At 37.3% G+C, this 25,000-nt stretch overlaps 1 protein-coding gene across 4 annotated transcripts in view; it reads right to left on the reverse strand.

Moving 5' to 3' along the window:
• LOC133542262 (protein jagged-2-like) overlaps positions 1-25,000 on the reverse strand; it is a 181,938-nt gene that overhangs the window by 84,507 nt on the left and 72,431 nt on the right. For all 4 annotated transcript variants that reach the window (XM_061886211.1, XM_061886214.1, XM_061886213.1 and 1 more), the window contains exons 4-5: positions 10,536-10,790; positions 1,523-1,583 (exon numbers count right to left, since the gene is read on the reverse strand). In XM_061886211.1, coding sequence (XP_061742195.1) covers positions 1,523-1,583; positions 10,536-10,790 — 316 coding nt within the window. The remainder of the gene's footprint in view (positions 1-1,522; positions 1,584-10,535; positions 10,791-25,000) is intronic.

A 25,000-nucleotide genomic window follows, 5' to 3' on the forward strand; every position in this document is an offset into this window, starting at 1 on the left:
AGATAGATAGATAGATAGATAGATAGATAGATAGATAGATAGATAGATAGATAGATAGATAGATAGATAGATAGATAGATAGATAGATAGATAGATAGATAGATAGATAGATAGATAGATAGATAGATAGATAGATAGATAGATAGATAGATAGATAGATAGATAGATAGATAGATAGATAGATAGATAGATAGATAGATAGATAGATAGATAGATAGATAGATAGATAGCACAAAAAACCCTTTTCCACTTTGCATCAGTCCATCTTAGATGATCTCGGGCCCAGAGAAGCCGGCGGCGTTTCTGGATGTTGTTGATAAATGGCTTTCGCTTTGCATAGCGGAGCTTTAACTCGTACTTGCAGATGTTGCGACAAACTTTATTTAGTGTCAGTGGTTTTCTGAAGTGTTCCTGAGCCCATGTGGTGATATCCTTTACACACCGATTTTCCGCCTTAGGGATCGAAGGTCCGTAATATCATCGCTTACAAGATTCTCTGAACCTTTTGATGATATTACGGGCCGTAGATGATGAAATCCCTGAGCCCATGTGGTGATATCCTTTAGAAATTGATGTCGGTTTTTTGGTACAGTGCCGTCTGAAGGATCGAAGCTCACGGTCATTCAATGTGCAGCCCTTTGAGACACTTGTGATTTAGAGCTATATAGATAAACATTAGTTGATTGATTAGGAGCCAGAGGAGGTGGTTTGGGCATCTTGCCACACAAACGCCTCCCGACCGGTAGGAGGCCACGGGGAAGACCCAGGACATGCTGGGAGGACTATCTCTCCCGGTTGGCCTCGGGACCCCCGCGGGAAGAGCTGGACGAAGTGGCTGGGGGGAAAGGGAAGTCTGGGCTTCCCTGCTTAGGCTGCTGCCCCCGAAACCCAGCCCCGGATAAGCGGAAGAAGATGGATGGATGATTGACTGAAGTCTGAGGTAACACGCCTCCAACGACTGACTCTTTAAAATGTCTACCATTAATTAATAGAACCAGAATTCCTCATCACGCCATCAGAACTTTTGACGGAACTTTTCTTCAATTCTGAAATGGAAATGTTTACTTTTTAATTCTGCAAAAGCGGGCACGGACAATGTTCGCTCTTCGACTTCGGATGCGCTTCCTGGCGTGGAACGTGACACCATGTGTTTACGTGGCTTCTAGCCGCATTCTTGTCGTCAGCCGCTCGCCGGGGTTGGAATCCGCACTTCCCAGCGGGCGGGTGCCAGTCATAACAAGGCCGAGGCAGATAGGAAGACGTAATGTGGGCTTCGGGACGCCTGGGGAGGGGGGCACCTTTGGAACAGGAAGTAGAAACAATGGCTTCTAGATGAGAGTGGAGCTGAGAGCTAGGTGGGGGTGACGGAGGAATGAAGCTTGTTATGTTATCAACAACACCCCCGCGCCCCCCCCCCCCCGTGTAGTGGCCCGACCCCTCCTGTTATCCTCATGAAGCGCTCCATGCAAACAGGCTCATATTTTACCACGCTGACAAGTGGACAAAGACGGGGCCAACTCACGTGCACTCGCCGGGGACGTCGCACGTGGCGTGCATGAGGCTGCATCCCGGCTTGCAGATGGCTGGGAGGGGAGGAAAGAAAGACGCTGTGAGTGCGTGTGACGCCATTCTTGTCTTCTTCACCTCAACAACATGACGTACATATATATATATATATATATATATATATATATATATATGTGCAGTGGGGCAAAAAACTATTTAGTCAGCCAGCGATTGTGCAAGTTCTCCCACTTAAAATGATGACAGAGGTCTGTAATTTTCATCATAGGTACACTTCAACTGTGAGAGACAGAATGTGAAAAAAAAAAATCCAGGAATTTACATTGTAGGAATTTTAAAGAATTTGTTTGTAAATAATGGTGGAAAATAAGTATTTGGTCAACCATTCAAAGCTCAAAATCTCACGATACATGGCCCCATTCATTCTTTCCTTAACACGGATCAATCGTCCTGTCCCCTTAGCAGAAAAACAGCCCCAAAGCATGATGTTTCCACCCCCATGCTTCACAGTAGGTGTGGTGTTCTTGGGATGCAACTCAGTATTTTTCTTCCTCCAAACACGACGAGTTGAGTTTATACCAAAAAGTTCTATTTTGGTTTCATCTGACCAAGTGCTCTCTGGCAAACTTCAGACGGGCCTGGACATGCACTGGCTTAAGCAAGGGGACACGTCTGGCACTGCAGGATTTGATTCCTGTCGGCGTAGTGAGTTACTGATGGTAACCTTTGTTACTTTTGTCCCAGCTCTCTGCAGGTTATTCACCAGGTCCCCCCGTGTGGTTCTGGGATTTTTGCTCACCGTTCTCACGATTATTTTGACACTACGGGATGAGATCTCGCGTGGAACCCCAGATCGAGGGAGATTATCAGTCTTCCATTTTCTGATAATTGCTCCCAGAGTTGATTTTTTCCCACCAAGCTGCTTGCCTATTGTAGATTCACTCTTCCCAGTCTGGTGCAGGTCTACAATTATTTTCCTGGTGTCCTTAAACAGCTCTTTGGTCTTGGCCATAGTGGAGTTTGGAGTCTGACTGTTTGAGGCTGTGGACAGGTGTCTTTTATACAGATAACGAGTTCAAACAGGGTCCATTAATACAGGTAACGAGTGGAGGACAGAAGAGTTTCTTAAAGAAGAAGTTACAGGTCTGTGAGAACCAGATATCTTCCGTGTTTGAAGTGACCAAATACTTACTTTCCACCATAATTCACAAATAAATTATTTAAAATTCCTACAATCTGAATTCCTGGATTTTTTTCACATTCTGTCTCTCACAGTTGAAGTGTACCTATGATGAAAATGACAGACCTCTGTCATCATTTCAAGTGGGAGAACTTGCACAATCGGTGGCTGACTAAATATTGTTTTGCCCCACTGTATATATATATATATATATATATATATATATATATATATATATATATATATATATATATATATATATATATATATATATATATATATATATATATGTATATATGTATGTATGTATATACATATATATATATATGTATGTATGTATGTATATATATATGTATGTATATATATATATATATATGTGTATGTATATATGTATATGTATATATATGTATGTATATATATACACATACATACACACACACATATACACGCACAAATATACATATATGAACCCAAAAAGGGAACAGTGGTAGAAAATGGATATATATATATATATATATATATATATATATATATATATATATTCAGCACCCCCTGCGACCCCAAAAGGGAATAAGCGGTAGGAAATGGATGGATATATTTATATATATATATATATATATATGTATATATATATATATATATATATATATATATATATATATATATATATATATATATATACATACATATAAACACAAATACATACACCTATACACAAAAATCGATACTCACATATACGTGTATATATATATAAATATATATATATATATATATATATATATATATATATATACATATATTTATTTTCACAGATACACGTATATACATATACACACATATACATACACCTATACACAAAAACATATACAGACATATATGTTTATATACAGTATATCCAATAGAATAGACTGCAGAGACAAGATATTTCATGTTCGAACTGAGAAACGCAATATTTATTTTCAAACAATCATTCATTTAGAATGTAATGGCAGCAACACATTGCAAAAAAAAGTTGGGAAAGGGCATGTTCACCACTATGTTACATCACCTTTTCTTTTAACAACACTCAATAAACGTTTGGGAACTGAGGAAACTATTTGTTGAAGCTTTGAAAGTGGAATTCTTTCCCATTCTTGCTTGATGTACAGCTTAAGTTGTTCAACGGTCCGAGGTCTTGTTGTCGTATTTTACGCTTCATAATGCGCCACACATTTTCCATGGAAGACAGGTCTGGACTACACGCAGGCCAGTCTAGTACGTGCACTCTTTTACTATGAAGCCACGCTGTTGTAACAAGTGACTTGGCATTGTCTTTCTGAAATAAGTAGGGGCGTCCATGATAATGTTGCTCCAAGACCTGTATAGACCTTTCAGTATTAATGATGCCTTCACAGATGTGTAAGTTACCCATGCCTTGGGCACTAATACACCCCCATACCATCACAGAGGCTGGCTTTTCAACTTTGCGCCTAGAACAAGCCGGATGGTTCTTTTCCTCTTCGGTCCGTAGGACACGACGTCCACAGTTTCCAAAAACAATTTAAAATGTGGACTCATCAGAACACAGAACACTTTTCCACTTTGCATCAGTCCGTCTTGGATAAGCTCAGGCCCAGCGAAGGCGGCGGCGTTTCCGGGTGTTGCTGATAAATGGCTTTGGCTTTACATAGTACGAGTTTTAACTTGCACTTACAGATGTAGCGACCAACTGTAGTTACTGACAGTGTTCCTGAGCCCATGTGGTGATATCCTTTACGCACCGATTTTCCGCCTTAGGGATCGAAGGTCCGTAATATCATCGCTTACAAGATTCTCTGAACCTTTTGATGATATTACGGACCGTAGATGGTGAAATCCCAAAATTTCTTGCAATAGCTGGTTGAGAAATGTGGTTCTTAAACTGTTGGACAATTGTTCACAAAGTGGTGACCCTCGGCCCATCCTTGTTTGTGAATGACTGAGCATTTCATGGAAGCTGACTTTTAGACCCAATCCTGGCACCCACCTGTTCCCAATTAGCCTGTTCACATGTGGGACGTTCCACATAAGTGTATGATGAGCATTCCTCAAAGTTCTCAGTCTTTTTTGCCACGTGTGGCAGCTTTTTTAAAAACATGTCGCAGGCATCAGATTCCCAATAAGCTAATATTTGCAAAAAAATAACACCATTTACCAGTTCGAACGTTATATATCTTGTCTTTGCAGTCTATTTAATTGAAAATAGGTAGAAAAGGATTTGCTAAACATGGTATTTAGTTTTTTATTTACCATTTACACAAACGTACCAACTTCACTGGTTTTGGGGTTTTGTACAAGAAGAAGAAGTATTTAAATAATGTTTAACCTCATATCCAACAAAACCTTAACTGCCTGGGTGCTACATGACAAACACCACTGGGGGTTTAGTTTAAAAATTGTATCTGCAAACAATCTGAAGATTCCTGTCATATCAATCCCTAGATCGGGGTGAACCGCCCGCCTGTGCATTGGTCGGGGACGTCTCTGCGCGGCTGACTCGTCTCCAGTCGGGATGGTCTCCTGCTGGCCCTACTATGGACTGGACTCTCACTATTATGCTAGATCCACTATGGACTGGACTCTATTATGTTAGATCCACTATGGACTGGACTTTCACTATTATGTTAGATCCACTATGGACTGGACTCTCACTATTATGTTGGATCCACTATGGACTGGACTCCCACTATTATGTTAGATCCACTATGGACTGGACTCTCACTATTATGTTAGATCCACTATGGACTGGACTCTCACTATTATGTTAGATCCACTATGGACTGGACTCTCACCATTATGTTAGATCCACTATGGACTGGACTCTCACTATTATGTTGGATCCACTATGGACTGGACTCCCACTATTATGTTAGAACCACTATGGACTGGACTCTCACTATTATGTTAAACCCTCTATGGACTGAACTCTCACAACATTATGCTAGATCCACTATGGACTGGACTCTCACTATTATGTTAGATCCACTATGGACTGGACTCTCACTATTATGTTAGATCCACTATGGACTGGACTCTCACTATTATGTTAGATCCTTTGTGGACTGGACTCTCACTATTATGTTAGATCCACTATGGACTGGACTCTCACTATTATGTTAAATCCACTATGGACTGGACTCTCACTATTATGTTAGATCCACTATGGACTGGACTCTCACTATTATGTTAGATCCACTATGGACTGGACTCTCACTATTATGTCAGATCCACTATGGACTGGACTCTCACTATTATGTCAGATCCACTATGGACTGGACTCTCACTATTATGTCAGATCCACTATGGACTGGACTCTCACTATTATGTTAGATCCACTATGGACTGGACTCTCACGATTATGTTAAATCCACTATAGACTGGACTCTCACTATTATGATGGATCCACTATGGACTTGACTCCCACTATTATGTTAGATCCACTATGGACTGGACTCTCACTATTGTGTTGGATCACTAAAGACTGGACTTTCACTATTATGTCAGATCCACTATGGACTGGACTCTCACTATTATGTTAGATCCACTATGGACTTGACTCTCACACTATTATGTTAGATCCACTATAGACTGGACTCTCACGATTATGTTAAATCCACTATGGACTGGACACTCACTATTATGTTAGATCCACTATGGACTGGACTTTCACTATTATTTTCAGGCACACACCTCCGAGTAATATATGTGGATATGACAATATTATGTTAGATCCACTATGGACTGGACTCCCACTATTATGTTGGATCACTAAAGACTGGACTTTCACTATTATGTTGGATCCACTATGGACTGGACTCCCACTATCATGTTGGATCACTAAAGACTGGACTTTCACTATTATGTCAGATCCACTATGGACTGGACTCTCACTATTATGTTAGATCCACTATGGACTGAACTCTCACTATTACGTTAGATCCACTATGGACTGGACTTTCACAATATAATGCTCGATCCACTATGGACTGGACTCTCACTATTATTTTCAGGCACACACCTCCGAGTAATATATGTGGATATGACAATAGTATGTTAGATCCACTATGGACTTGACTCTCACACTATTATGTTAGATCCACTATGGACTGGACTCCCACTATTATGTTGGATCACTAAAGACTGGACTTTCACTATTATGTCAGATCCACTATGGACTGGACTCTCACTATTATGTTAAATCCACTATGGACTGGACACTCACTATTATGTTAGATCCCCTATAGACTGGACTCTCACTATTATGATGGATCCTTTATGGACTGGACTCTCACAATATTATGCTAGATCCACTATGGACTGGACTCTCACCATTATGTTAGATCCACTATGGACTGGACTCTCACTATTATGTTAGATCCACTATGGACTGGACTCTCACTATTATGTTAGATCCACTATGGACTGGACTTTCACAATATAATGCTCGATCCACTATGGACTGGACTCTCACTATTATGTTAGATCCACTATGGACTGGACTCTCACTATTATGTTAGATCCACTATGGACTGTACTTTCACAATATAATGCTCGATCCACTATGGACTGGACTCTCACTATTATTTTCAGGCACACACCTCCGAGTAATATATGTGGATATGACAATATTATGTTAGATCCACTATGGACTGGACTCCCACTATTATGTTGGATCACTAAAGACTGGACTCTCACTATTATGTTAGATCCACATAGTGGACTGGACTCTCACTATTATGTTAGATCCACTATGGACTGGACTCTCACTATTATGTTAAATCCACTATGGACTGGACTCTCATTATTATGTTAGATCCTCTATGGACTGGACTCTCACAATATTATGCTAGATCCACTATGGACTGGACTCCCACTATTATGTTGGATCACTAAAGACTGGACTTTCACTATTATGTTGGATCCACTATGGACTGGACTCCCACTATCATGTTGGATCACTAAAGACTGGACTTTCACTATTATGTCAGATCCACTATGGACTGGACTCTCACTATTATGTTAGATCCACTATGGACTGAACTCTCACTATTACGTTAGATCCACTATGGACTGGACTTTCACAATATAATGCTCGATCCACTATGGACTGGACTCTCACTATTATTTTCAGGCACACACCTCCGAGTAATATATGTGGATATGACAATAGTATGTTAGATCCACTATGGACTTGACTCTCACACTATTATGTTAGATCCACTATGGACTGGACTCCCACTATTATGTTGGATCACTAAAGACTGGACTTTCACTATTATGTCAGATCCACTATGGACTGGACTCTCACTATTATGTTAAATCCACTATGGACTGGACACTCACTATTATGTTAGATCCCCTATAGACTGGACTCTCACTATTATGATGGATCCTTTATGGACTGGACTCTCACAATATTATGCTAGATCCACTATGGACTGGACTCTCACCATTATGTTAGATCCACTATGGACTGGACTCTCACTATTATGTTAGATCCACTATGGACTGGACTCTCACTATTATGTTAGATCCACTATGGACTGGACTTTCACAATATAATGCTCGATCCACTATGGACTGGACTCTCACTATTATGTTAGATCCACTATGGACTGGACTCTCACTATTATGTTAGATCCACTATGGACTGTACTTTCACAATATAATGCTCGATCCACTATGGACTGGACTCTCACTATTATTTTCAGGCACACACCTCCGAGTAATATATGTGGATATGACAATATTATGTTAGATCCACTATGGACTGGACTCCCACTATTATGTTGGATCACTAAAGACTGGACTCTCACTATTATGTTAGATCCACATAGTGGACTGGACTCTCACTATTATGTTAGATCCACTATGGACTGGACTCTCACTATTATGTTAAATCCACTATGGACTGGACTCTCATTATTATGTTAGATCCTCTATGGACTGGACTCTCACAATATTATGCTAGATCCACTATGGACTGGACTCTCACTATTATTTCAGATCCTCTATGAACTGTACTCTCACTATTATTTTGGATCCACTATGGACTGGACTCTCACTATTATGTCAGATCCACTATGGACTGGATTCTCACTATTATGTTAGATCCACTATGGACTGGACTCCCACTATTATGTTAGATCCACTATGGACTGGACTCTCACTATTATGTTAGATCCACTATGGACTGGACTCTCACTATTATGTTAAATCCACTATGGACTGGACACTCACTATTATGTTAGATCCCCTATAGACTGGACTCTCACTATTATGATGGATCCTTTATGGACTGGACTCTCACAATATTATGCTAGATCCACTATGGACTGGACTCTCACCATTATGTTAGATCCACTATGGACTGGACTCTCACTATTATATTAGATCCACTATGGACTGGACTCTCACGATTATGTTAAATCCACTATGGACTGGACACTCACTATTATGTTAGATCCCCTATAGACTGGACTCTCACTATTACGATGGATCCACTATGGACTGGACTCCCACTATTATGTTAGATCCACTATGGACTGGACTCCCACTATTATGTTAGATCCACTATGGACTGGACTCTCACACTATTATGTTAGATCCTCTGTGGACTGGACTCTAACAATATTATGCTAGATCCACTATGGACTGGACTCTCACTATTATGTTAGATCCACTATGGACTGGACTCTCACTATTTTGTTAGATCCACTATGGACTGGACTCTCACTATTATGTTAGATCCACTATGGACTGGACTCTCACTATTATGTTAGATCCACTATGGACTGGACTCTCACTATTATGTTAGATCCACTATGGACTGGACTCTCACTATTATGTTAAATCCACTATTGACTGGACTCTCACTATTATTTCAGATCCTCTATGAACTGTACTCTCACTATTATTTTGGATCCACTATGGACTGGACTCTCACTATTATGTCAGATCCACTATGGACTGGATTCTCACTATTATGTTAGATCCACTATGGATTGGACTCCCACTATTATGTTAGATCCTCTATGGACTGGACTCTCACAATATGCTAGATCCACTATGGACTGGACTTTCACTATTATTTCAGATCCTCTATGAACTGTACTTTCACTATTATTTTGGATCCACTATGGACTGGACTCTCACTATTATGATGGATCCACTATGGACTGGACTCCCACTATTATGTTAGATCCACTATGGACTGGACTCCCACTATTATGTTAGATCCACTATGGACTGGACTCTCACACTATTATGTTAGATCCACTATGGACTGGACTCTAACAATATTATGCTAGATCCACTATGGACTGGACTCTCACTATTATGTTAGATCCACTATGGACTGGACTCTCACTATTATGTTAGAACCTTTATGGACTAGACTCTCACAATATTATGCTAGATCCACTATGGACTGGACTCTCACTATCATGTTAGATCCACTATGGACTGGACTCCCACTATTATGTTAGAACCACTATGGACTGGACTCTCACTATTATGTTAGATCCACTATGGACTGAACTCTCACAACATTATGCTAGATCCACTATGGACTGGACTCCCACTATTATGTTAGATCCACTATGGACTGGACTCTCACTATTATGATAGATCCACTATGGACTGGACTCTCACTATTATGTTAGATCCACTATAGACTGGACTCTCACTATTATGTTAGATCCACTATGGACTCCACTAAAAACTGTATCTGTCTGGGTGCTACATGACAAAGACAACTGGGGGTTTAGTGTAAAAACTGTATCTGCCTGGCTACGTAGACAAAGGGTCTCACCGGTCTTGCAGTCCGGGCCGGTCCAGCCCTCCATGCAGCCTTGGTTGCCCAGCTGGTCGCACACGTAGTGTCCGAAGTAGTCGTCCCGGGGTCGGCACACCTTGTTGCACTTGCTGCCGTAGTAATGCTCGTCGCAGCGCACACGGATGCTGAATTCCATGCCGGCGCTCGGGCTTTGGAACTCCAAGGTCTGCTTCTCCTCGCCGGGATTGAGCATTCCTTTGTGGACGCTGCGCCCGATCAGCAGCTCGTCGTCTGGGAACACATGGACAGGTCTTAGGACTCAGGGGTGTCCGAGTAATATATGTTGGTGTTTGACACATGTTGCAGTTAGCATTTTAACATGCTAATATTAGCGTGCTAGCTTTTTTTTTTAGCTAATTTAGCAGGCATACACCTCAGCATGCTAACTTAGCAATATGTGATACCTGATGCGTGCTAACAATAGCATTTTAAACACATTTTTCAGGCACACACCTCCGAGTAATATATGTTGGTATTTGACACATGTTGCAGTTAGCATTTTAACATGCTAATAGTAGCATGCTAGCTATTTTTAATTTTGTTTAGCTAATTTAGCAGGCATACACCTCAGCATGCTAACTTAGTAATATGTGATACCTGATGCGTGCTAACAATAGCATTTTACACACATTTTTCAGGCACACACCTCCGAGTAATATATGTTGGTATTTGACACATGTTGCAGTTAGCATTTTAACATGCTAATATTAGCGTGCTAGCTTTTAAAAAAAAAATTTAGCTAATTTAGCAGGCATACACCTCAGCATGCTAACTTAGTAATATGTGATACCTGTTGCGTGCTAACAATAGCATTTTAAACACATTTTTCAGGCACCCCCCCAAGTAATATATGTTGGTATTTGACACATGTTGCAGTTAGCATTTTAACATGCTAATAATAGCATGCTAGCTATTTTTAATTTTGTTTAGCCCATTTAGCAGGCATACACCTCGGCATGCTAACTTAGTAATATGTGATACCTGACGCGTGCTAACAATAGCATTTTACACACATTTTTCAGGCACACACCTCTGACTAATATATGTTGGTATTTGACACATGTTGCAGTTAGCATTTTAACATGCTAATAGTAGCATGCTAGCTATTTTTAATTTTGTTTAGCTAATTTAGCAGGCATACAACTCAGCATGATAATGTATTAATATGTGATACCTGATGCGTGCTAACAATAGCATTTTACACACATTTTTCAGGCACACACCTCCGAGTAATATATGTTGGTATTTGACACATGTTGCAGTTAGCATTTTAACATGCTAATATTAGCATGCTAGCTATTTTTAATTTTGTTTAGCTAATTTAGCAGGCATACGCCTCGGCATGCTAACTTTGTACTATGTTATACCTGATGCGTGCTAACAATAGCATTTTAAACACATTCAGGCACAAACCTCCGATTAATATATGTTGGTATTTGACACATGTTGCAGTTAGCATTTTAACATGCTAATATTAGCGTGCTAGCTTTTTTTTAATTTTGTTTAGCTAATTTAGCAGGCATACACCTCAGCATGCTAACTTAGTAATATGTGATACCTGATGCATGCCAACAATAGCATTTTAAACACATTTTTCAGGCACACACCTCCGAGTAATATATGTTGCTTTTTGACACATGTTGCATTTTAACATGCTAATATTAGCGTGCTAGCTATTTTTTAATTTTGTTTAGCCCATTTAGCAGGCATACACCTCGGCATGCTAACTTAGTAATATGTGATACCTGATGCATGCTAACAATAGCATTTTAAACACATTTTTCAGGCACACACCTCTGAGTAATATATGTTGGTATTTGACACATGTTGCAGTTTGCATTTTAACATGCTAATATTAGCATGCTAGCTATTTTTAATTTTGTTTAGCTAATTTAGCAGGCATACCCCTCAGCATGCTAATTTATTAATATGTGATACCTGATGCATGCTAACAATAGCATTTTAAACACATTTTTCAGGCACACACCTCCGAGTAATATATATTGGTATTTGACACATGTTGCAGTTAGCATTTTAACATGCTAATAGTAGCATGCTAGCTATTTTTAATTTTGTTTAGCTAATTTAGCAGGCATACACCTCGGCATGCTAACTTAGTAATATGTTATACCTGATGCATGCTAACAATAGCATTTTACACACATTTTTCAGGCACACACCTCCGATAATATATGTTGGTATTTGACACATGTTGCAGTTAGCATTTTAACATGCTAATATTAGCGTGCTAGCTTTTTTAAAATTTTGTTTAGCTAATTTAGCAGGCATACACATCAGCATGCTAACTTAGTAATATGTGATACCTGATGCGTGCTAACAATAGCATTTTAAACACATTTTTCAGGCACACACCTCCGAGTAATATATGTTGGTATTTGACACATGTTGCAGTTAGCATTTTAAAATGCTAATAGTAGTATGCTAGCTATTTTTAATTTTGTTTAGCTAAATTAGCAGGCATACACCTCGGCATGCTAACTTATTAATATGTGATACCTGATGCATGCTAACAATAGCATTTTACACACATTTTTCAGGCACACACCTCCGAGTAATATATGTTGGTATTTGACACATTTTGCAGTTAGCATTTTAACATGCTAATATTAGCGTCCTAGCTATTTTTTTATTTTGTTTAACCAATTTAGCAGACATACACCTCAGCATGCTAACTTAGTAATATGTGATACCTGATGCGTGCTAACAATAGCATTTTGAACACATTCTTCAGGCACACACCTCCGAGTAATATATGTTGGTATTTGACACATGTTGCAGTTTGCATTTTAACATGCTAATATTAGCGTGCTAGCTTTTTTCTAATTTTGTTTAGCTAATTTAGCAGGCATACACCTCAGCATGCTAACTTAGCAATATGTGATACCTGTTGCGTGCTAACAATAGCATTTTACACACATTTTTCAGGCACACACCTCCGATAATATATGTTGGTATTTGACACATGTTGCAGTTAGCATTTTAACATGCTAATATTAGCGTGCTAGCTTTTTTTTAAATTTTGTTAGCCAATTTAGCAGGCATACACCTCAGCATGCTAACTTAGTAATATGTGATACCTGATGCGTGCTAACAATAGCATTTTACACACATTTTTCAGGCCCACACCTCTGACTAATATATGTTGGTATTTGACACATGTTGCAGTTAGCATTTTAACATGATAATATTAGCAGGCTAGCTTTTTAAAAATTTTTTTTAGCTAATTTAGCAGGCATACACCTCAGCATGCTAACTTATTAATATGTGATACCTGATGCGTGCTAACAATAGCATTTTACACACATTTTTCAGGCACACACCGAGTAATATATGTTGGTGTTTGACACATTTTGCAGTTAGCATTTTAACATGCTAATATTAGCGTGCTAGCTATTTAAACATTTTTTTTAGCTAATTTAGCAGGCATACACCTCAGCATGCTAACAATAGCATCTTAAACACATTTTTCAGGCACACACCTCCGATAATATATTTTGGTATTTGACACATGTTGCAGTTAGCATTTTAACATGATAATATTAGCGTGCTAGCTTTTTAAACATTTTTTTAGCTAATTTAGCAGGCATACACCTCAGCATGCTAACTTAGCAATATGTGATACCTGATGCGTGCTAACAATAGCATTTTACACACATTTTTCAGGCACACACCTCCGAGTTATATATGTTGGTATTTGACACATATTGCAGTTAGCATTTTAATATGCCAGCTTTTTTTTGTTTGTTTTTTTGTTAATTTAGCAGGTATAAACCTCCGTGTCAAATCTTTTGTTAATTGACACATATCTTTTAGCATGTTAGCAATGACATACTTTACACTTGGTGCATGCTCAAGTTTGCATTTTAAGATTTTTTTTTTCCAGGTACACATCTCAGAGTAATATATTTTGGTACTTGACGCATGTTACAGTTAGCAGTTTAGCACGCCAACCTTAACATGCCAGCTTTTTGAAGAGCTAACACCTCAGCGTCAAATGTATTGTTAATCGTAGAATGATAACTTTTAGCATGCTAGCTTAGTCATATGTGATACATGATGCATGCTAACAATAGCATGCTAGCATTTTAAACCCATTTTTCAGGCTTACACCTCCGAGTAATATATGTTGGTATTTGACACATCTTGCAGTTTTGTGCAACATGTGTCAATGTTACAGTTACAATGCTACACTTAGCGTTTTAGCATGCTAGCTTTTTTTCATATAGCTAATTGAGCATGCATACACTGCAGAGTCAAATATTTTGTTAATTGACAAATGATAGCTTCTATCATGCTAGCTTGGTCATATTTTATACTTGATGTACAGTTATGTGCAACATGCTAGCTTTTTTTAAGCTAATTTAGCAGGTATAAACCTCCGTGTCAAATCTTTTGTTAATTGACAAATGATATATTTTAGCATGTTAGCATTGACATACTTTACACTTGATGCAGGCTGATGTTTGCATTTTAAGCACATTTTTAAGGTACACACCTCAGCGTAATATGTTTTGGTACTTGATGCATGTTACAGTTAGCATTTTAACATGCTAACATTAAAATGCTAGCTTTTTGAAGAGCTAACTTAGTAGGTAAACACCTCGGCGTCAAATGTATTGTTATTCGTAGAATGACACCTTTCAGCCTGCTGACTTTGTCAAATTTTATACTTGATGCATGCTAACATTAGCATGCTAGCATTTTAAACACATTTTTCAGGAACACAACTCACAGTAATATACTGTATGTTGGAGTCCGACACATGTTGCAGTTAGCATTTTAACATGCTAAAATTAGCGGGCAGGCTTTTTTTTTAGCTGATTTAGTAGGTATAGACTTCCGTGTCAAATCTTTTAATTGACAAATGATATCTTTTAGCATGTTAGCATTGACATACTTTACACTTCATGCAGGCTGAAGTTTGCATTTCAAGCAAATCTTTAAGGTACACACCTCAGAGTAATAGGTTTTGGTACTTGATGCATGTTACAGTTAGCATTTTAGCAAGCTAATATTAAAATGCTAGCTTTTTTTTTAGCAAACTTAGTAGGTAAACGACTCAATGTGAAATGTATTGTTAATCGTAGAATGATACCTTTTAGCATGCTAGCTTAGTCATATGTGATACCTGATGCATGCTAAAAATAGCCTGATAGCATTTTTCAGGCACTCACCTCAGCAATATATTTGACACATGTTGCAGTTAGCATTTTTAACATGCTAACAGTAGCATGCTCGCTTTTTTTTATTTTTTAGATAGTTTGGCAGGTATAAACCTTAGCGTCAAGTATTTTGTTAGTCGTAGAATGACACCTTTTAGCAGGCTAGCTTAGTTATATATGATACCTGATGCATGCTAACAATAGCATGCTAGCATTTTAAACACATTTTTCAGGCACACACCTCAGAGTAATGTATGTTGGTATTTGACACATGTCGCAGTCAATATTTTAACATGCTAACAGCAACATGCTAGCTTCTTTTTTTATTTTTTAGCTAATTTAAAAGGTATACAACTCAGCATCAAATATTTTGTTATTGACAAATGATACTTTTTTACATAAGCTAATTTTTCATGTACATACCTCAGAGTAATATATTTTGGTACTTGATGCATGTTACAGTTAGTATTTTAGCATGCTAACATTAACATGCTAGCTTTTTTTAAGCTAATTTAGCAGGTATTCACCTCAGCGTCAAATAACCTTAGCATTCTAGCTATAGCTTATAAAAACATTCTTCAGGCACACACCTCAAAATAATATATATTGGTACTTGCCGCACATTACAGTTAGCATCTTTGCATGCTAGCTTTTTTTTAGATAATTTAACAGGTCATTTATTTACTTCAGTGTCATATATTTTGGTATTTCACTAATGCTAACTTAGCATGCTCGTTTTGTTTTTTTAACTCATTTTGCTCACTGATGCTAACTGTTAGCATTTCACTTCAACATTTACACACAAACGTCATCAAACGGGATCAAACAGGCCGCCGTTTGCCGATCCTCGAACTTGGCTCGGTGCTAGCTCGCATGGGTGTTAATCATCCCACAAGAATGTGCGAGATGAAAACAACGAGGAGGCGGAAAAGGGAACAAAATGGGAAAATATAGCTGAGGCGCAGCGAGGAGGTGTGATAGCGCCAACACATTTGCAGTTTTCCTGCTCAGTGAATCGCCATTTCAGGATTTCCAGAGTCCGAGTCCGAGGACATAGTACGAGGCGAGGAAGGCCGACATAGGAAGAGACCCCTCACCTTCTTCCCCAGGGACAAATGGATTGGTATCCATTATATTTATTATTATTTAGATTGTTTTGTGTTTTAACTACCAGTTAGAACCTTTTTAGCGCCTGGCAGTTAGCACTCTCAGTTCATGTGTCGCAATTGGATGCAAATTGCAGGACTATAGCCGTTACTTTTTTTTCCTGCGCTATGAACCCTGCGGCTTGTGTGGATTTTTCTTCACTGACAGACACATATTTTGGTTTGACACGTTACAGTTAGCATTTTAGAAGGCTAGCTTTTTTTTAGGATAACTTAGCAGGCATACACTGCAAAGTCGAATATTTTGTTAATTGACAAATGATAGCATTTTAAACACATTTTTCAGGCACGCGCCGAGTAATATGTTTTGGTACTTGACGCGTGTTACAGTTAGCATTTTAGCATGCTAGATTTTTTTTTTATATATAGCTAATTTAGAAAGAAAACATTGCAGCGCCAAATATTTTGTTAGTTGACAAATGATAGCATTTTAAACACGTTTTTCAGGCATGCCCCGAGTAATATGTTTTGGTACTTGACGCATGTTACAGTTAGCATTTTAGTATGCTAGCTTTTTTTAGGATAACTTAGCAGGCATACACTGCAAAGTCGAATATTTTGTTAATTGACAAATGATAGCATTTTAAACACATTTTTCAGGCACGCGCCGAGTAATATGTTTTGGTACTTGACGCGTGTTACAGTTAGCATTTTAGCATGGTAGATTTTTTTTTTATATATAGCTAATTTAGCAAGAAAACAATGCAGCGCCAAATATTTTGTTAATTGACAAATGATAGCATTTTAAACACGTTTTTCAGGCATGCGCCGAGTAATATGTTTTGGTACTTGACGCATGTTACAGTTAGCATTTTAGCATGCTAGATTTTTTTTTAATGGTAATTTAGCAGGCACACACTGCAAAGTCAAATATTTTGTTAATTGACAAATGATAGCATTTTAAACACATTTTTCAGGCATGCGCCGAGTAATATGTTTTGGTACTTGACGCATGTTACAGTTAGCATTTTAGTATGCTAGCTTTTTTTAGGATAACTTAGCAGGCATACACTGCAAAGTCGAATATTTTGTTAATTGACAAATGATAGCATTTTAAACACATTTTTCAGGCACGCGCCGAGTAATATGTTTTGGTACTTGACGCGTGTTACAGTTAGCATTTTAGCATGGTAGATTTTTTTTTTATACATAGCTAATTTAGCAAGAAAACAATGCAGCGCCAAATATTTTGTTAATTGACAAATGATAGCATTTTAAACACGTTTTTCAGGCATGCGCCGAGTAATATGTTTTGGTACTTGACGCATGTTACAGTTAGCATTTTAGCATGCTAGATTTTTTTTTAATGGTAATTTAGCAGGCACACACTGCAAAGTCAAATATTTTGTTAATTGACAAATGATAGCATTTTAAACACATTTTTCAGGCATGCGCCGAGTAATATGTTTTGGTACTTGACGCATGTTACAGTTAGCATTTTAGTATGCTATCTTTTTTTTAGGGTAATTTAGCAGGCATACACAGCAAAGTCAAATATTTTGTTAATTGACAAATGATAGCATTTTAAACACATTTTTCAGGCATGCGCTGAGTAATATGTTTTGGCACTTGACGTGTGTTACAGTTAGCATTTTAGCATGCTAGATTTTTTTTATATATATAGCTAATTTAGCAAGAAAACATTGCAGCGTCAAATATTTTGCTTATTGACAAATGATAGCATTTTAAACACATTTTTCAGGCATGCGCCGAGTAATATGTTTTGGTACTTGACGCATGTTACAGTTAGCATGTTAGTATGCTATCTTTTTTTTAGGGTAATTTAGCAGGCATACACAGCAAAGTCAAATATTTTGTTAATTGACAAATGATAGCATTTTAAACACATTATTCAGGCATGCGCTGAGTAATATGTTTTGGCACTTGACGTGTGTTACAGTTAGCATTTTAGCATGCTAGATTTTTTTTATATATATAGCTAATTTAGCAAGAAAACATTGCAGCGTCAAATATTTTGCTTATTGACAAATGATAGCATTTTAAACACATTTTTTAGGCATGCGCCGAGTAATATGTTTTGGTACTTGACGTATGTTACAATTAGCATTTTAGCATGCTAGCTTTTTTTTTAGGGTAATTTAGCAGGCACAAACTGCAAAGTCGAACATTTTGTTAATTGAAAAATGATAGCATTTTAAACACATTTTTTAGGCACGCGCAGAATAATATGTTTGTGTACTTGACGCGTGTTACAGTTAGCATTTTAGCATGCTAGATTTTTTTTTATATAGCTAATTTAGCAAGAAAGCACTACAGCGTCAAATATTTTGTTAATTGACAAATGATAGCATTTTAAATACATTTTTCAGGCATGCGCCGAGTAATATGTTTTGGTACTTGACGTGTGTTACAGTTAGCATTTTAGTATGCTCGATTTTTTTTAGGGTAATTTTGCGGGCATACACTGCAAAGTCGAATATTTTGTTCATTGACAAATGCTAGCATTTTAAACACATTTTTCAGGCATGCGCTGAGTAATATGTTTTGGTACTTGACGTGTGTTACAGTTAGCATTTTAGCATGCTAGATTTTTTTTTAATGGTAATTTAGCAGGCACACACTGCAAAGTCAAATATTTTGTTAATTGACAAATGATAGCATTTTAAACACATTTTTCAGGCATGCGCCGAGTAATATGTTTTGGTACTTGACGCATGTTACAGTTAGCATTTTAGTATGCTAGCTTTTTTTAGGATAACTTAGCAGGCATACACTGCAAAGTCGAATATTTTGTTAATTGACAAATGATAGCATTTTAAACACATTTTTCAGGCACGCGCCGAGTAATATGTTTTGGTACTTGACGCGTGTTACAGTTAGCATTTTAGCATGGTAGATTTTTTTTTTATACATAGCTAATTTAGCAAGAAAACAATGCAGCGCCAAATATTTTGTTAATTGACAAATGATAGCATTTTAAACACGTTTTTCAGGCATGCGCCGAGTAATATGTTTTGGTACTTGACGCATGTTACAGTTAGCATTTTAGCATGCTAGATTTTTTTTTAATGGTAATTTAGCAGGCACACACTGCAAAGTCAAATATTTTGTTAATTGACAAATGATAGCATTTTAAACACATTTTTCAGGCATGCGCCGAGTAATATGTTTTGGTACTTGACGCATGTTACAGTTAGCATTTTAGTATGCTATCTTTTTTTTAGGGTAATTTAGCAGGCATACACAGCAAAGTCAAATATTTTGTTAATTGACAAATGATAGCATTTTAAACACATTTTTCAGGCATGCGCTGAGTAATATGTTTTGGCACTTGACGTGTGTTACAGTTAGCATTTTAGCATGCTAGATTTTTTTTATATATATAGCTAATTTAGCAAGAAAACATTGCAGCGTCAAATATTTTGCTTATTGACAAATGATAGCATTTTAAACACATTTTTCAGGCATGCGCCGAGTAATATGTTTTGGTACTTGACGCATGTTACAGTTAGCATGTTAGTATGCTATCTTTTTTTTAGGGTAATTTAGCAGGCATACACAGCAAAGTCAAATATTTTGTTAATTGACAAATGATAGCATTTTAAACACATTATTCAGGCATGCGCTGAGTAATATGTTTTGGCACTTGACGTGTGTTACAGTTAGCATTTTAGCATGCTAGATTTTTTTTATATATATAGCTAATTTAGCAAGAAAACATTGCAGCGTCAAATATTTTGCTTATTGACAAATGATAGCATTTTAAACACATTTTTTAGGCATGCGCCGAGTAATATGTTTTGGTACTTGACGTATGTTACAATTAGCATTTTAGCATGCTAGCTTTTTTTTTAGGGTAATTTAGCAGGCACAAACTGCAAAGTCGAACATTTTGTTAATTGAAAAATGATAGCATTTTAAACACATTTTTTAGGCACGCGCAGAATAATATGTTTGTGTACTTGACGCGTGTTACAGTTAGCATTTTAGCATGCTAGATTTTTTTTTATATAGCTAATTTAGCAAGAAAGCACTACAGCGTCAAATATTTTGTTAATTGACAAATGATAGCATTTTAAATACATTTTTCAGGCATGCGCCGAGTAATATGTTTTGGTACTTGACGTGTGTTACAGTTAGCATTTTAGTATGCTCGATTTTTTTTAGGGTAATTTTGCGGGCATACACTGCAAAGTCGAATATTTTGTTCATTGACAAATGCTAGCATTTTAAACACATTTTTCAGGCATGCGCTGAGTAATATGTTTTGGTACTTGACGTGTGTTACAGTTAGCATTTTAGAATGCTAGATTTTTTTTTATGTATAGCTAATTTAGCAAGAAAACATTGCAGCGCCAAATATTTTGTTAATGCACAAATGATAGCATTTTAAACACATTTTTCAGGCATGCGCCGAGCAATATGTTTTGGTACTTGACGCATGTTACAGTTAGCATTCTAGCATGCTAGATTATTATTTTTTTTAAGCTAAATGGGCTGGCATACGCTGCAGAGTCGAATATTTTGTTAATTGACAAATGATAGCATTTTAAACACATTTTTCAGGCACAAGCCGAGTAATATGTTTTGGTACTTGATGCATGTTACAGTTACAATTTTAGCATGCTAACTTTTTTTTAAAGCTAAGTTAGCAGGTATAGACCTCAGCGTTGAATATTTTGTTAATTGAAAAATGATAGCTTATATCGAGCTAGCTTGGTCATATTTCATACTTGATGCATGCTAACATCAGTGTGCTAGCATTTTAAACACGTTTTTCAGGCATGCACCAAGTTAATATGTTTTGGTACTTGAAACCATGTTACAGTTAGCATTTTAGCATGCTAGATTTTTTAAGCTAATTTAGCATATATAGACCTCAGCGTCAAATATTTTGTTAATTGACAAATAATAGCTTATATAATATTAGCTTGGTCATATTTTATACTTGATGTATCCTAACATTAGCATGCTAGCATTTTAAACACATTTTCCAGGCACGCATCGAGTAATATTGTTTTGGTACTTGACGCATAATACAGTTACCATTTTAGCATGCTAGCTTTTTAGATAATCTAGAAGGTAATTTATGTACCTCAGTGTCATATATTTTGTTATTTCACGAATGCTCATTTAGCATGTTAACCAAGTAATGTTAGCATTCTAGCTTTTTTAAATTTTTTTTTACTAATTTTGCTCATATTTTTTGTTACCTGATGCTAACTGTTAGCATTTCAGTTCGGCTTTGGCTCTTTAGCGTTCATAATATGTTTTGGTACTTGAAACATGTTACAGTTAGCATTTTAGCATGATAGCTTTTTCTTTTAGCTAATTTAGCAGGCATACACTGCAGAGTCGAATATTTTGTTAATTGACGAATGATAGCTTATGTCAGGCTAGCTTGGTCATATTTTATACATGATGCGGGCTCACGTAAAAAAAGATTGTTAAAAAAACAACAACAACAAACAAGCAAATACTCTGAAAAGGTGTGTTATTGTTTGTGCTATGGCATTCTGTTTAGACTGAGCTTTCAACCGGAAGTAGAATTGCCATTTCTACTCGAAAGGATTCTTCATTCATCACTCCAAGCAACGTTGGTAAGTTTTACAATGTAACTAAAACAATTCGTCCCATGTGTGATGTCCGTGCAATCGGAATGCAATGACGCTAGCGTCGTTAGCATTAGCTAATATCACACGTTTACGAGTGTCTGTGTTAGTATTATTAACTAACAACGGCATTCTTCTTGTATTGCTTCAATTCCGTAAATTCCCCAAAACATCACCGTGGAGTTATTGGGTCTGTTAAACTTCTATTGGGTCTATGATGATGACTTCTGTTTTGTTTGATCAGCCATTTTACTGCCTTGTTAGAGACGGCGTTTGGAAACAATTAAGGTATGTAAATAAACACTTAAAGAATCTTTCTGTGAAAATAACTCATTTCACAACATATTTAAAAATAATAAAATAATAATAAACTAAGTGAACTAACTATTTCTATGCGGCTTAGAGTCCGGTGTGGCTTATATGTGGAAAAATCAAGAAAATTTAGAGGGTGCAGCTTTTATCATGGTGCACTTAATAACTTGTAAAAAAAAAAAAAATCTTGATTCATTGTTGTTTTAACCCGAGCTGCCAATGTTTTTCAATTGTTTCATGCATTTTATTAGCAGGTTTTTTTTCAAAACTAAAATGTAAAAAAAAATATGGTAAGTTGCAATAATTTCGGTCATTTAGTGTATGTTACTGTAAATGGAAAAAAAAAAACAGTACTGCTGTTTTTATGGTTAAAAAAGGCAGCTCAGTTGCCAGAATTTTACTGTAAAATGTACATTTGTTTTCGTTTTTTACAGTAAATACAAAAAAATGCATTTTTTACAGTAACATTTTGGCACCTGGGCTGCCATTTTTTTTTTTTTTTTTTACCGCAAATCAATTGTATTACTAAAAAACTGCACCACTTTATTACAGAAAAATGCTGTAAAAACCACAGTCAATTTCTCAATTTTGACCATGAAGTGAAGTGAATTATATTTTATATAGCGCTTTTTCTCTAGTGACTCAAAGCGCTTTACATAGTGAAACCCAATATCAAATTTTTACATTTAAACCAGTGCGGGTGGCACTGGGAGCAGGTGGGTAAAGTGCCTTGCCCAGGGACACAACGGCAGTGACTAGGATGGCGGGAACGGGAATCGAACCTGCAACCTTCAAGTTGCTGGCACTGCCGCTCTACCAACAGAGCTATACCGTCCCAAATCAATTGCTAATTTTACATGGCAACAATTTGATGGGTAACTTGCTTTGAAATCCTTATTATTAGTATTTATTTCTATTTAAAAACGGTTTGATTGCTTGATAATACATTTTTGCATCATCAAACAATATTTAAGTCAACATCATTCGCAATTCATGTTTTACTTGCAAATACTGTGCGTCGTGTATTTGTTCAAAACTGATTAAGAGTTGGATTTAAAGTCCCGCCGGCGCGTATTTTGATGTGAAATTTGATCACAGACTAAATGACAACCTGTGCCGCTTTCCATGTAACTTAAGGTAAAAGGCTTCAAATAAACTGGATGATTACTCTGCCTTGATGCATGATCAATGTTGGGATTCAATCACATGAGTAAAAGCCCAGAGTAAAAAAAAAAAAAATCCTAAGCAATCACAAGGCGGCTAAAAAAAGAGTCGTCCTCGTTGCCGGGCAGAGGAGCGTTGGAGCCGATTATATAAACTTCTTCACAAAGTGAGCGGCCTCGCGGTGTCGAGTGCAACATGACGGTCTCTCCACACGCCTCCTCTCGGCAACTAAACGCTTTTTCACGGCTTTTAAGTGGCTTCCCCCGACCTTTCACCTCCTGTATTGTTAATTTGATATCATTCCTACATGTATGTGCACTTCACGTGTATATCAATGTTCATGTACTTTACAGCAAAAATAAATAAAATAGTTTCGGTCGTCTACAGATTGTGCAGCGAGGTTGCAGAAGGGCTGTTGCATATTAGAGACGTGTGCATTATGACACGAACGTACGGGGAAATGGGTGTTTCCATGGCCACATCCGGGAGTAGACACAAAAAAAAGCTCATTCGAACGGTGCCGTCTGCACCAATTTTGCAAAAAAATGTTATCAATTGTACACACAACAAGCGATACGGCCTTTTATTAATATCTCGATATTTTTAGGCCGTATCACAATACACGATATGTATCTCGATATTTCACCTTAGCCTTGAATGAACACTTGACACATATAATGACAGCAGTATGATGATTCTATGTGTCTACATTAAAACATTCTTCTTAATACTGCATGAATATGTGCTCATGGCCCTGCGATGAGGTGGCGACTTGTCCAGGGTGTACGCCGCCTTCCGCCCGATTGAACCTGAGATAGGCACCAGCGCCCCCCCCCCCCCCCCCCCCCCGCATCCCCGAAGGGAATAAGCGGTAGAAAATGGATGGATGGATATATGCTCGTTTTAAACTTTCATGCAGAGAGGGACAAAGTCCACTAAGTCAATTTACGAAAAACTGTATTTATTAAACAGTTATTCATGTCATTTCCAAAACAGAAAGTGCAAGATTGTCAAAGAAATTTTAAAACAAGCTATAAGTGCAC

This window comes from Nerophis ophidion, linkage group LG24, assembly GCF_033978795.1.
Source record: "Nerophis ophidion isolate RoL-2023_Sa linkage group LG24, RoL_Noph_v1.0, whole genome shotgun sequence".
NCBI classification, from domain to species: domain Eukaryota; kingdom Metazoa; phylum Chordata; class Actinopteri; order Syngnathiformes; family Syngnathidae; genus Nerophis; species Nerophis ophidion.